Consider the following 15,632-nt stretch of genomic DNA (forward strand, 5'->3'; position numbering starts at 1 on the left):
CCTCTGTCATCTTTTACTTCCCAAGATCAATCTGTGCCCTCCGTCACCATGGGCTGCTTTGCCTTGCAGATCCACAGAGCAACTGCTACAATTATTGAGCCAGCTGGCGAGTCAGACAACCCTTTGAGATTCACCTCTGGGCTGGTGGTGGCGCTGGATGTTGATGCGACACTAGAGCATGTGCAGGATCCTCAGACTATTGTCAAAGTACAGGTCTGTCCATGTGAAGTGTTTACACAACTGATTAAGGTTAACGAATAATCTGGGTGTGTTTGGGGTAACTCAGTTTTAGTCAGAATGCTACTTGGGACATGAATGATTTAGTCTTGTAATGAGTTTGTTCATAGAGAAAAGGACAAGTATGATTCAGAATGTATTATTACCTCTCTGAAAACTAGAGTTTATAGAACAGATTTTGTATATTCATAATTCTTTAGAAATTGTTTAGTTAGGTGTATTCCATTCTAGGAAATAAATTCTGGGATGATTTTAAGTTTCTCTAATATTTTATAGACATTTACACTGATAAAAAATATTTTTTTAAAAATATAACTATTCAGGGGCAGCTAGGTGGCTCAGTGGACAGAGCACTAGCCCTGAAGTCAGGAAGACTTTAGTTCAAATCTGATCTTAGACACTTAACACTTCCTAGCTGTGTGACCCTGGGCAAGTCACTTAACCTCAGCCTCCAAAAAAAAATGATATAACTATTCAATTCATGAAAGTATTTTTGAGCATCTACTACATGCTGAGCGCTGTAGATGCCAAGACAAAATTTTGACCTAATTTTGACATATGGTATGATATGTTGGCCTATGCCTAATTTCTACTACTAGAACTAAGGAGAAACTAATACTGTTTTCCAGCTTTCCCAGCAATTTTTATAAATAGTGAGTTTTTGTCCCAGAAGCTGGAGTCTTTGGGTTTATCAAATGGTAGATTACTGTAATCTTTTACTACTGTGCCTTATATGTCTAGTCCATTCTGCTGATGTACTACTCTGTTTCTTAGCCAGTACTAGATAGTTCCAATGATTGCAACTTTATAACATAGTTTTAGATATGATAACATGGTATGGCTAGGCTACCCTTCCTTTGTGATTGGTTTTTTTTCCCATTAATTCCTTTGATATTCTTTCTTGACCTTTTGTTCTTTAAAATAATTGTTACTATTGTTTCTAGTTATATAAAATAATTTTTTTTATAATTTGCTTTATTTTGTTTTGCTTTTTAAGTCAGTAGCCAAAACTTTATTTATTTACTTTTTGCCTGAGGCAATTGGGGTTAAGTGACTTGCCCAGGATCACACAGATAGTAAGTGTTGACTGTCTGAGGCCAGAGTTGAACTCCGGTCCTCCTGACTTCAGTGTTAGTGCTCTATCCCTTCCAGTATCTGGTTGCCTTTTTTTTTTTTTTTTTTTTTGGTAATTTGATTGGAATGGTGCTGAATTAAGTACATTAATTTAGGTAGAGTTGTCATTTTTATTGTATTACCTCAACCTACCCATGATCAATTGCTATTTTCCCATTTGTTTAGATCTGACTTTATTTGTAGTTATAGATAGATAGATAGATAGATAGATAGATAGATAGATAGATATAGATATAGTCATAAATCATATAGTCCCTGAGTTTGTCTTGGCAAGTAGACTCCCAAATATTATATGTGGTCTATAATTACTTTAAAAGGAATCTCTCTGTCTTTCTGCTGTTGGTAATATGTAGAAATACCTATATTTTTTGTGGGCTTAATTTATATCCTGTGACTTTGCTAACAAGTAGTTTTTTAGTTGATTCTCTAAGTATACCATCATATCATTTGGAAAAAATCATAGTTTTGTCTCATTGCCTATTTTAATTCCTTCAATTATATTTTCTTCTCATATTGCTAAAGTTAAAATTTTTAATAAAATATTGAATAAAAGTGGTGCCAGTGGGCATCCTTGTTTCACCCCCTGATCTTATTGGGAAGATTTCTATTTTATCCCCATTACAGATGATGCTTGCCAATGGTTTTAGCTGAATACCATTTCTCATATTAAGGAAAGCTACATTTATTCTTATGCTCTTTAGTGTTTTTAATAGGAATAAGTGTTGTATTTTGTCAGAAGCTCCTTCTTGAGAAAATATGTATTTCTCTTGGTTTTGTTATTGAAATTATCAATATGGCCAATTATACTAATAGTTTCCCTAATATTCAGCCAGCCCTGCATTCCTGGTATAAATTCTTGTCATAGTATATTATCCTGGTGATAAATTGTGCTATAATATTTTATTGTTATTTTGCATCAATATTCATTAGGGAAATTGATCTATTAACTTTCTTTATCTGTTTTAGTTCTTCTTGGTTTAACTTTCAGCATAAAAGGAATTTGATAGGACTCCTCCTATTTTTCCAAATAGTTTATATAGTGTTTGAAGTAATTACGCTTCAAATGTTTAGCAAAATTCACTTGTAAATATATCTGACCTTATATAGATTTTTTTCTTAGGGAGTTCATTAATGGCTTGTTTAATTTCTTCCTCTTAAATGGAGATACTTAAGTATTCTATTTCTTCTTTTGTTAATGAGGGCAATTTATATTTTTGTAAATATTCATCCATTTCACTTAAGTTGTCCAATTTATTTGCATATAGTTAGGCAAAGTATTTCCTAATTATTGTTTTTAATTTCCTCTGCATTGGTGATGAATTTACCTTTGTCATTTTTGGTACTGGTAATTCGGTTTTCTTTTTTAATTTGATTATTTTTCTAATCAAATTAACCAAAGGTTTATCTATTTTCTTGATTTTTTTTCATAAAATCAACTCTTAGTTTTGTTTATTAGTTCAGTAGTTTCCTACTTTCCTACTTTTCTATTTTATTGATCCCTTTGAATTTTGGAATTTCTAATTTGGTGTTTAATTGGGGATTTTTATTTGCTTTTTTTTTTTAGCTTTTTAAATTGCATGCCTAATTCATTGATTTACTCTTTCTCTATTTTATTTGTGTAAACATTTAGAGATATAAAATTTCCTCTAAGTACAGCTTTGGCTTCATCCCACAAATTTTGGTATGTTATCTCAGTATTATCATTGTCTTGGATGAAATTATTGTTTCTATGATTTGTTCTTCGATCCATTCATTCTTATTTTTTAAATTTTTAAATAGCTTTTTATTTACAAGATATATGGATAGGTAATTTTCCAGCATTGACAATTACAAAACCTTTTGTTCCAACTTTTCCCTTCCTTCCTTCCACCCCTTCTCCCAGATGACAGGTTGACCAATACATATTAAATATGTTAAAGTATAAGTTAAATACAATATATATATATACATGAACAAACGATTATTTTGCTGTATAAAAAGAATCAGACTTTGAAATAGTGTACAATTAGCCTGTGAAGGAAATAAAAAATGTAGGCAGACAAAAATATAGGGATTGGGAATTCTATGTAGTGGTTCATAGTTCTTTTGCTGGGTGTAGCTGGTTCAGAAGTTCATTACTGCTCTATTGGAACTGATTTGGTTCATCTCATTGTTCTCGGCCATCAGAATTGATCATCATATAGTATTGTTGTTGAAGTATATAACGATTTTCTGGTCCTGCTCATTTCACTTAGCATCAGTTCATGTAAGTCTCTCCAGGCCTTTCTGAAATCATCCTATTGGTCATTTCTTATAGAACAATAATATTCCACAATATTCCTATACCATAACTTACTCAGCCATTCTCCAATTGATGGGCATCCACTCAGTTTCCAGTTTCTGGCCACTACAAAGAGGACTGAGCCAAACATTCTTGCACATACAGGTCCCTTTCCCTTCTTTAAGATCTCTTTGGGATATAAGCCCAGTAGTAATACTGCTGGATCAAAGGGTATGCACAGTTTGATAACTTTTTGAGCATAGTTCCAAATTGCTCTCCAGTATGGCTGGATGTATTCACAATTCCACCAACAATGTATCAGTGTCCTAGTTTTCCCACATCCTCTCCAACATTCCACATTATCTTTCCCTGTCATTCTAGGGTTTTTTCTCTCCTAACTAATGCCAATTCTTAGGCCTATCAGAGAAAGTCTGGTAAATATACTATCAATCTTACCTCTGTTTTGAGGTCCTCAGAATCTTCTGGCTACTGTCTCATGTGGAAGTAGTTTTAAGCACAACAGAGCACCCGAGAGTTTAGATGAACAAGCTTAGACTTTATTCCCGTAAATCACATCTATCTATGACCTCCTGCACGTACCTTAGTAGCTCCTTTCCCAGTTCAGTCTCCAGGTGGTAAAAGAGAGAGAAAAGAAAAGGGAAGAGTTCTTCCTATCCAGAGCTTAAATAGGGTCAATGAGGTCATAGACAAGCCAATCAATGATGAAGGTTACATCCCGAACTTTACTGAGACTTCAGAGGGAGATCTGGGTTCCCACCATGGATGAAGGTCCCACCCACGAAGGAAGTCTCTAAGTACTCAACTCTTAAGCACATACAGGGATCCTAGAGACCATTGGTCCATTTACATCTCAATTGCGCTTGCCTAACCTTCCTAGGACCCTTACACCTTATCACATAATTTTTGTTGTATCATGATTTGAAAATGATGCATTTGATATTTCTGCCTTTCTGCATTTGGTTGTGAGGTTTTTGTGTAAGTTCATATTCTGCTGATAAAAAGGTATTTTCCTTTCTATCCCTATTTAGTTTTCTCCAGAGGTCTATCATATGTAACTTTTCTAAAATTCTATTCATCTCCTTAACTTCTTTCTTTATTTTGTGATTAGATTTTTCTAGTTCTACCAAGATTGTGTGATGATAGACTATGATAGACTTAGCTCAACTCAGAGTGATTCAAGGCAATTTCAATAAACTTGGGATGGAAGATACCCTTCACATCTAGAGAGAGAACTATGGAGACTGAATATGGATCAAAGCATATATTTTCACCAATGTTTGTCTGTTTTTTTCTTTGTCATGGTTTTTCCCTTTTGTTCTGATTTTTCTTTCACAGCATGACTGATATCGAAATATGTTTAAAATGATTGTGCGTGTATAACATATATCAGATTTCTTGCTGTTTTGTAGAGAGGAAAAGGTAAAGAAGAGAGGAGCAAAAAATTACAAAAATGAATGTTGAAAATATTGTTAAAATAAAATTCTATTACAAAATAATTTTTAAAATATAAAAAAATCTATTGTCCCAATAGATAAATGGTCAAAGGATATGAAGAGGTAGTTCTTAAAGGAAAAACAGTCTAAGCTATCCAAAAACATACCCAAAAAAGTATCAGTTCACAAGTAATTAAATGCAAATTAAAGCAAAAAAGATTTATTTGTTTTTGCCTTTGCTTTGTGTGAGATCAGCATTGCTATCCCTTGTTTTTTGTTTGTTTGTTTGTTTTTTATTTCAGCTGAAACTTTTTACCTTTATTCTTCATGTGTTTCTCTCTGCTTCAAATGTGTTTCTTGCAAACATCATATTGTAGAATTCAGTTTTTAATTCACTCTATTTACTTCTGTTTTATGGGAGAGTTCATCCGTTTTACAGTTATGATTACTGCATATTTCCCTCTGTCCTATTTTTTCCGTTTATACTTTTCTGTTTCTCTTGTTTCACCCTGTCCCTTTTGCTTTTGACTGCCACCTCTCTTAATCAGTCCCTCCCCACCTCCTTTTCTTTTTCTCTTTCTCTCCCTACTTCCTTATAAGTTAACATAAATTTCTTTACCCAGTTAAGTATGTATATTATTCCTTCTTTGAGCCAAATGAGAGTTAAGATTCAAACAGTACTCACCATATCCTTTTTTTCTCTGTACTATAATAAATCTTTCTTGCTTGTTTCGGTGATATAATTTATCCCATTCTGCTTCTCCTTTTCCTCTTCTCCCAGTACAATCTTCTGGGTTTTTTTTTTTTTTAATCATCACATCAAAGTCAACTTATACCCACACCCTCTTGGTATATTCCTTCCTACTGCCTTAGTAGAGATACAATTCTTAAAAGTTACAAGTATCATCTGTCTATGTAGAGATGCAAACTGTTTAACCTTATTAAATATTAGTAGGGTTTTTTTTCTTTTTCTGTTCACTTTTTTATGCTTCACTTATGTCTTGTATTTGAAGATCTGATTTTCTGTTCAGCTCCAATCTTTTCATCAGGAAATTTTCTAAGTCCTCTATTTCAGTGAATGTCCATCTTTTTTCCAGAAAGATTATGCTTGATTTTGCTGGGTAATTGATTCTTGGTTATAATATAAACTCCTTTGCATCTCATAATATTATATTCCAAGCCCTATAGTCATTTAATATAGAAGTTGCTAAGTTCTGTGTAATTCTGATTGTGACTCACTGATATTTGAATTGTTCCTTTCTGGCTACTTGGTTTTTTCTCCTTGACTGATAGTTCTGAAATTTGACTATAATGTTCTTTGGAGTTTTCATTTGGGGGTTTTCTTTCAGGAGATGGTTAGTAGATTCTTTAAATGACTATTTAAAACTCTAGTTTTATATATCAATTTTGATAATTTGTGGAAAGGTGCTGTCCAGGCTCATTTTTAATCATGACTTTCAGTTTGTCCGATAATTTTTAATCTATCTCTCCTAGATCTATTTTCTAGGTCACTTGTTTTTTAAATGAGGTATTTTACATTTTCTTCTATTTTTTTCCATTCTTTTATGCTTCATAAAGTCATTAGCTTCTTTAATTAGCTTTTGTACTTCCTTTTTCATTTGGCCAATTCTGTTCTTAAAATTTTCTTCATTCCATTTTTGTGCTTCAATTTCCAATATTAACTCCTTTTTCATAGTTTTCTTACATAACTCATTACTTTTCTCAATTTTTTTCCTCCTTCCTCTTTTACTTGATTTTGAAAATAATTTTTGATCTCTTCTTGCAAGAGAACCTTTTAATCTTGAGACCAATTCACATTCCCCTTTAAGGCTTCACATATAAGCATTTTGACATTATTGTCCTCTTAGTCCCCTGTCACTGTAGTAACTTCCATGGTCAGGGCTTTTTTTTTTGTTTTGTTTTGTTTTTTGCTCATTTTTCAAAGTTGAGCTCTGCTTCCTGGGATATGAGGGGGTCTGGTCACTGATTTTCTGCACCAAGGCTTTGGAGCTGATGGCTTTGCCTACAGCACTTGACTACTGACCTAGGTGCCCCTAATCTGCCCTGAGTTCCAGGGCTGGCCATTTGCTTGCTGCACTGGGGCCTTCTGTACCTCTAGAGTGCAGAGCCCGCCTGGGAGTGTTGGGTGCTGATCTGGGCACCTCCTGCTTACTTGCCTGGGCACCATTTATGCTGGGCTGCGCTCCTTTCTTACCCAAGTGAGAAAGACCTTTCCTGAAGTCCTTCCTAAATTAACTTGGGCTGGAATATTGTTTTTTCCCATTTTTTTGTGGATTCTGTCATTCCAGAATTCTTTTAGAGGCTTGATTTAATGTTTCTGAGAGAAACTGGGAGAAGCACAGACAACTTTCTGACTTCTTTTCACCAGTTTGGATCTGTTTTTACCTTGTCATAGTTTTGAAGCAAAAAATTTCTTCTGGCCCAGGTCAGTGATTTAATTGATTTGGGAAACTCCCTCTACCAATGCAGATTAGCAACTCTTCTGTAAATTCTAATTTTGAAAGAGTTCCCTGAAAGATGAAGGGACTTGATCAAGAGTTACTTAGCCCAATATATGTCTGAGGTGGAGCTTAAGCCTGGGGCTTCTTGACTCTGTGGCTGAACCTCCATGCCCTGGGCTGCGCTGCTTCTCATTGACATCATAACAATAATAATGGCATTTCACATTTATGTAGGGTTGACAGAGAACCTTCCTCACAACAAAATCAGGGAAGGTGATGCAGGTATATTATGCCCATTTTACAAATGGGAAACCTAGAGGACATGTAGAGAAGTTAGCTGGTTTGCCTAAAGTCTTGCAGTAAGTTAATTGTAAAGCTGGAAAAGTTGTCTTGACCCCACATCCAGTTTCTTCCTTTTCCTTGTCTGTCTCATCTTTCTTGCTTAATTCTATGTCACTTCCTTTGTGCTGTTCACACTGCCTCTAATGAATCAAAACATAAATTGTGTTTGTCTAATTCTTCCTGGATATCTGGCTTCTCAAAGTCCTTCTCAGTAGCAGAGTCATGACTGTTCTTATAAGCTGAAAGAATTTGAGTAAAGGCCTGATCATGCATACAGTGGTATATCCCTCATCTCAGGGACTAGCCTGGTAAAGAGTGGAAACCTCATTAGCATTAGGATTGGGATATTTGCAGGTTAATTTTTTTTATTACTACCACTCTAAAGGTACCACGTGGATGGTTTCATTAATCCTTGAAAATGAAATTAGAATGTCCTCAACAGGTATGTCCATAGCTAAAGTGGTATTTGTTTCCTTATTTTCTTGGTTTGTTACGCTCCTTAGGTATTATATCCTGATGGTCAGGCCCAGATAATCCATCCCAAACCTTCAGACTTCCGAAATCCTGGGCCCGGAAGACATAGGCTGATAACTCAAGTTTACCTCTCCCATGGTGCCTGGACAGGTAAGAAGCAATGAGTCTGATTTCCCAGGCATTCCTGGGCCCCTTAAATCCTTGAGTGGGGGGATGATAAGCAAGAGAAAATAGGGGAGCCCCAGAATAAGAAAATCTTCTGGTGGAGCTAATTCATCCTCTTTCCTACCTCTCCCAGGATTTTCCTTTTTCCTCAGTAGGGAAGTTGAGGGTTGAATTTCCCAGTCTCAGAACTGGAAGTGACAGCACAGACTTCCTCAGAGTCTCATCTCCCCCCAAGGCAGGGATGTCTTCTACCACATTCCTGACAAATGACCATTTAGACAGTGCTTGAGTAATAGTGATAAGGAACACTCTACTGCCAAGGTAGCCCATTCAGTTTTAGAGAACTCTGATTGTTTCACAGTCCTTCCTTCTCTTAAGTCCAAATTATAGGACCATAAGATTTAGTGGTAGAAGGAACCTTAAATAAGGATGACTGTAATATGCCCTCCTGGAAGTTATAATTACTAGTCTGTCCCAGGCCCAACAAAGTACCTTTGACCACTGACCTTTGCAGTGTCAACTCTACCCGGCTCTCCTCCTCTGAGGCCTTTAAAGGTCTCTGGCCACAATTTCTTGAATAGTAGTTTAATAACTGGTAGCGCACTCAAGAACAGCCACATGTAATCTTAAAAGCCTTTATTATACCTACTCACATAATGCCCTGACTGATGCCCTGACTTGTTGGTTCCCTAGTGAACACCTGGTTAGAAGACCCACAAGTTCACTACCAAACTCCTTACCTCTCTCGGCTATCCATCAGCTTGGCTTGGCTTGGCCACCCAGGCTAGGGAGCCAGGTTAAATAAAAGAGCACCAGGTTAAAGAGAGCGACTGCTATCTGCAGTGGGCTTATAAAGGGCCTGTGAGGTCACACACACAGCCAACCAGTGAGAGAGCCGTCACCCATTACGAAGCTATCTCAATATGGCCAGGATCCTACTCACAGGGCAGTCCTATATCCACAGAGATTACTTCTGGGCCACTCAATCTCCTGTTGCGCTGTGGCCACCCATTTAAAGGACCCTTACAATTCCCTTCTCTTGTTTTGTATGAACCGCATCCTTACAGATGACATCCCATATTCCTTTAGAGATTAATTGAGGTCCAGGGAAAAAGAAGGGGTTTGCTCAGGATAAAAGCTAATAAGTGATTGGGTCTCATCAGTACAAATCAAGAGCTTTGTGCCTGTCCCTCACTCCCTGTCCAACTACTATTTCTCCTCACTCCCCTGTGGGGCCAGCTGGAAGAACTACAGTCCCTCCTTCTCAGAAACAGATTGTGAGATATGTTTCTTCTCATTTTCTCTTCTCCAGGCTTAACATTCTGTGCCAGAGCCTGAATTTCATGTTCTCAAAATAGCCAGTAGATATTGTACTATCTCTTATACAAGTCTACCACCACAAGGGATCATTTTGTTTGTAATAATAGAAGGAAAATTTAACAGTAGAAAGAAAATAAAAACAATAAATATTTATCTGCAGAGACGCAGCATGGCATAATGGGTGTCAGTTGATCTTTAAGCCAGGCCTACCTGGGTTTAAGTTTGCCTTCTTGCAACTTCCTGACCATATGACCCTGAGCAAGTCACTTATCAGTGTTCTAGACCAAGGGTTCTCAAACTACGGCCTACAGGCCAGATGCGGCCTCTGAGGACGTTTATGCGGCCCGCTGGGTTATGGCAAATGGGCTGAGGGAGAGAGACAGAGTGTGAGTTTTTTGTTTTTACTATAGTCCGGTCCTCCCAACAGTCTGAGGGACAGTGAACTGGCCCCTATTTAAAAAGTTTGAGGACCACTATTCTAGACTCTTTAAACTGGTCAGTTAGAGAGAAGGTTAAATCCTTCATTGCTAGAGGGAATTTATTCACTTGGGAGTTTGCTATACCAAATCCTTTAGCAACATAAGTCAGTACTAATCCAAGTACTTTTTTCCTTCATTTCTCCTGTGAGCCTTAAAATAACCTTCCTAAATAAAATACTGAGACTCAAGATTGTGTAAAAGATCCTTTCTTATCCCATATTCTTCCCATCTCTCTGTACCTACATGGAAGACTTTTTTTTTTTTTTTTTTTTTTTTTTTTTTTTTTTTTTCCCCCTGTATCCATTGCCTTTGGGGATCATCTGCCTTATAACTGTGGTGACAAGATCAGCCAGAAGAACCAGAGAGCATTAAAGGTAGCAAAGCAGCCTCACTGACTTCACAAGAACAGTTCCTCAAGGTTGGGAAGTGAACCATGATGGGCAGAGAAGGAGGGAAGGGTGAGAATTCCTTGGGAAAAGAGATTAGAGGAGATTCTTTTGGGGAAAGTTGCCTTGGTGAAATGGAGTGAGTGGTTGTTGCAATTTTCACAAATATCAGAACCCATTTTCCTCCTTAATCTGTCCTGAGTTGATGATTCAACTGTTATATTTGGCAGGGATAAGTGAATTGTTCTCCAAGAGATTTGTGCATTACTCAAGTAAAGGATTCAAAGAACTCAGATGAGTTATTATCCTCTCAGAAGGCTTTGGAAGGCCTAGATGTTTTGTTCTCCCATCCCTATGTGTGCGCATGTGTGCTTGTGTACACTTGCACACACAATGGTAGGCATACTAAAGATTGATGCATGTGCAGGAGAGTAAAACATCCAAAGCTTCAGGGTCATTAGTATGCTGAGGATGGGTGGCCCACAGATTTCTTTTCCTCAGTGCCAAATCGGCTCCCTTCCCTTTTCCTAAAACCTCTCTGAGGTATAGGATGTCTGGTTGAAAAGCAACCAGCACCTCCTCGATCCTGTAGAAACAACCTCTTCAGGTGGCTGAGGAAAAGAAGCACGAGGAGAGGAAAGCACAGGAACTATTGTGGCTTTTATTGAAACAGTAATTGTACTGGGGCTTTAATCTGGTCTCCTGAGTTTGGAGCTTTGAAGCTGTTGCCTGCTTCCTACCTGGTAGGTTGCATTCAACACAACTACTTTTTAAGGAACCTCTAATTGCTGAAGGTATTTTTAGTGGAAGAGACATTTAAAGCATAGAGAGCAGTATGTAGTGAAATAGAAAGTTAGGAGGCCTGGGTTCTACTCTGTTTTTCCACTGATCTTGACAAAATTACTCTCTTTCTCTTATGTCTTATTTTTTTACCTTTATATTGAGAAGATTGACCTTGAAGCTCTACAAGGACTGCTCAACACTACTATTCTGCAGATTTAATAAATAAATCTGAGAACCTAAGGGTCATAACTACACAGGCATGATGTAGCTGCCTTTGAAAAATACTCACAAAGCAGGGATACATGAAAAATCATTGGAGTGTGACTTGTATCTCTAGCCTAAAGATAAAAGATCCTTTTAAAAAGAGTTTTTTGTTTCTTTGGTTCATTCTTTGTTCTCTTTATCAGTTAATATGCCTTCCGACTACTAGAGTGCACAAACCCAAAGTTAACGTGGGACACATTGCCCTCTGCAAGATTAGCTTCTAGACTTGGGCTATTAAGCTAGAGGATCCAGGCTCTGTACTAAAATCACAGAAATGCTCACTGCTTAAAGCGAAGGTTCTTAAGCTGGGGGCCTCTGGACTTTTTAAAAATAGCTTGATGTCTATAAATCAATATAATTGGTTTTTTATAATTTTTATAATTCAATATATTTTGTTATATCCATTTGACAATAATATTCTGATGAGGGGCCCATAGGCTTCCCCAGACTGCCGGAGAGCAGCATGGCTTAAAGAAGGTAAAGATTTCAAGGGACCACAGCATAGAGAAAAGAGCCCCTGCCCATGAGAGTCTCCGGACCTAGATTGAAATTCTAGCTTTGATTGGAATTTAAATCATTTAAGCTCTCTGAAGCCTCTGAAATAAAACTGGGATAATGATATTTAGACTGCTTTCCTCATTGAGTGGTACTAAAGAAAGCATTATATAAATTACTTGTTTGTACATATTTATTTATTTTTTATCTCCTTACATTGTGAATTCTTGGAGAACCTAGACAGTCTTTTCCCTCTTTTTGAATTTAGCATTGCACCTAGAACATAGAAGCCACTTAATAAATATTGATTGACTAGAAGCTAGGTGGTAGCTAGAACTGGCTGTGGACCAAGTGAGCCCTGGGGCTGCAGGCAGTGAGTTCAGGTCTGGCCTCAGATCTTCCTAGCTGTGTCATTCTGGGCAAGTCACTTTCCCCCATTTGCCTCAGGTTGCTCATCTGTGAAATGAGCTGGAGAAGACAGCAGCTGAGCTCTCCAGCCTCTGCCCAGAAATCTCTGACTGGGTCACGCAGGGTCGGGTAAATAACACTGACACTCTGGTCCACAAAGAGCTAAACACCCCAGCCACCGCCGCGTTGCGGAAAGATTTGTTCCTGAAGTTGGTCTGAGCTTGTTTGTCTTGGCTTCTCATTCAAGGTTCCCAAAGCTGCCCAGTTAAGGATTGTGGTGTGGAAGGCCTTAAATTCACCAATGACATCTCTCTTTCTTTTCTCCCTTTCAGAACCATGTCAGATTGAGGTGCGGCTGCTGCTGGCCTATGACTCGTCCACCCGGATCTCCAGAGCTGCTTGTTTGGATGGTGCAGAAGCTCTGCCTCTGGTAGAGAACAGTATTGAAGGGACCATCCCCTTTAGCAAACCTGTCAAGGTTTATATCATGCCTAAGCCAGCTCGACGCTGACCACTGACATATAGGGATGTGAGGGCTTCCTGGGGAGCACAGCATCCTGGGGCTCCTGGGAGCAGTGATGACCATGTCCTAATTCTGTCACTGAGGAGCAGCCACTTGGATTGCTTTTTGCTCACTTCACAACAGTGAGTGGACAAGGGATGCCATGAGACTCAAAAGGGTTAGCAGCAGCCAGAAGTTGCTGGATTGTCATAGCTTTCCCCAAGGGCTGGTACTCTAAGATCTTTGTTTCGCCCAGTTCAAAGCACAGGGTAAATAATTTTACATTAAAACAACCAAAAAGTTTCAAGGCTACTTTTTTTTTTTTTTTAAACAATAAATGTTGAGAAAATCTCATCTCTTTTTGTCTTAAAAGCAAAATTTTATATTTGTTAGGGATTCACATTCACATTAGAAAATATTTATTTTCCTCAAATGTTTAGCATAAACCCCTTCCTACCCTTTTGATCTTCCCGCCAAACTCCTCCCCCAATAAGAAGTGATTATTCTGCTGTCTTCTTAAACTTATAGTTTTTTCACTTGGGTTCAATACAAATTAGTTTCCAATAACTATGAATTTTTGCCACGTAGAGTTTCTAGGTGAGCATCTGGAAGAACACTTACCCTGTCAGCAGAGAGCTGTTAAAGAACAAATTGTGTCTATATCTTCAGTTCAGTTAGAGCGAACATCAAAAATTAACCATATCCAAGGTGTTATTAAAAGTGCTTTCAATAACTGTTCAGTAATATAAATTCATTGCAAATATAGGGAGTATGTGCTTTAGTGGGACCTGCCTCAACTCTGACCTAGGCCTGTGGGACTTGGATTTCTCTTCATAGGTGCTCTGTCTGACAAAACAGACACAGATATAACAGCAGCTATAGTTAGAAAAACTTTCATGCAGAGCATTGTACTTGAGGGATGCTGAGCTGGAGGTGAGAACTTACATTCTGTTGGTGGATCAACCAAAGTCAGAAAACGAGGGATTATTTATGAGGAACAGTAAGAAGGCCTTGAGTGTCAGCACCAGAGCATAGGAGATGGACTGTGGCAATAATCTAAGCTTGAGATTTAGTAATAGAACTATGAATGAAAAAGCATTTAGGTGCATACAGCGTAGGGTTATGTTGTACTGGAGGTAAAAACAGAAAAGATAGCAAACTTTGCATCAAAGAGCTCATACTAATATCTAGAGATGTCCATAGGAGGGCTAAATTAACGGAAGAATGCCAGTTCCAGAGGCCTTAGAGTTCATCCAGGTAGCTAGCTGCCCCACACAGTGGGGAACCTGGAAGGGATCAGCTACTTTTATTGGGAGGGGAAAGAAGGGGCCTAAGAATCAGAGTGAAATGCAGATTGAGGGGGCAGCTAGGTGGCACAGTGGATAGAGCACCAGCCCTGAATTCAGGAGGACCTGAGTTCAAATCTGATCTCAGACACTTAACACTTCCTAGCTGTGTGACCCTGGGCAAGTCACTTACCCCCAGCTTCAGGGGGAAAAAAAAAAAGAAATGCAGATTGAATTCCCTTAGAGCTGGGATGAAGAAGTCCATCCAGAAGGGGGGTATTAATAAGATGTGTGGGATCTGCCAGTACAGGATTCCAGGGAAGAAGATGGTATGGAATTGTTGGTTAGCTGAGGGAATGAAGTTGGAAAGAGCAGAAAATGAAGCCAGGATAGTGACAGCATTATAAAATACTGAAGGATGGAGAGATTGCAGGTTACTGAGACTGAACGGTCAATTTAGAAGGAGTAAGATGGAAGAAGAGAGGAAAGAGTGAAAGAGCCTTTATTTAGCATTTCCTATAAGCCTTGCACTGAGCAAATACAATAATAATCTCTGCTCTCATGGAGCTTAATTATCATGAGAGATAACATACCTTAGAAGAGAGGGGCACTTTGAGCTTGCAAGTTAGAAAACTGGTGAGTTAGGGTCATAGGGGAATAGACTGTTACACTCCTTTCAGGAGTAATGGCAAAATTCAGTTGACCATAATTCCAGAATTATGAGGGTGGGTGAAATGTCCAAGGATAGGGAGGAGAATCATGGATGGGACCTGGCCTTCAAGATTGGCGCCCCAGGGCATTTAATTCTGGGACTGAAGGGGCTAGAATGACAGGAGGTTATGATCAAAGGAATTCCAGCATTCTTGATCATGGAATAGAATATCTGAAGTCAGATCTTCTTAACTCCAGTCTCCTTCCAAAGAGAAGGAAAGAGGAGGAAGGAAATCATCTAAAATCTTTTTTTCCAGTAGTATTTTATTTTCCCAAATACATATAAAGATAATCTTCAACATCCATTTTTTAAAAATTTATATTCCAAATTTTCCTCCCTTCTCACCTCCCTTCTTACCTCCCACCCTCCCCAAGGCAGCAGCAAACTGTAAGTTAAATATATATATTTTAAATAATCTTTTGTTGCAGAACATATGCCTGGGTGATTTTTTACAACATTGTCCCTTACA

The 15,632-nt window shown here is 38.0% G+C and overlaps 1 protein-coding gene across 2 annotated transcripts in view; it reads left to right on the forward strand.

Moving 5' to 3' along the window:
- INTS4 (integrator complex subunit 4) overlaps positions 1 to 13,519 on the forward strand; it is a 96,451-nt gene extending 82,932 nt beyond the window's left edge. For both annotated transcript variants that reach the window (XM_074303985.1, XM_074303984.1), the window contains 3 exons: positions 70 to 213; positions 8,393 to 8,513; positions 12,996 to 13,519. In XM_074303985.1, coding sequence (XP_074160086.1) covers positions 70 to 213; positions 8,393 to 8,513; positions 12,996 to 13,174 — 444 coding nt within the window. In that variant the 3' untranslated portion in view covers positions 13,175 to 13,519. The remainder of the gene's footprint in view (positions 1 to 69; positions 214 to 8,392; positions 8,514 to 12,995) is intronic.
- Positions 13,520 to 15,632: the final 2,113 nt, after the last annotated feature.

The sequence above is a fragment of the Sminthopsis crassicaudata genome, chromosome 3 (genome assembly GCF_048593235.1).
Source record: "Sminthopsis crassicaudata isolate SCR6 chromosome 3, ASM4859323v1, whole genome shotgun sequence".
Lineage (NCBI taxonomy): Eukaryota > Metazoa > Chordata > Mammalia > Dasyuromorphia > Dasyuridae > Sminthopsis > Sminthopsis crassicaudata.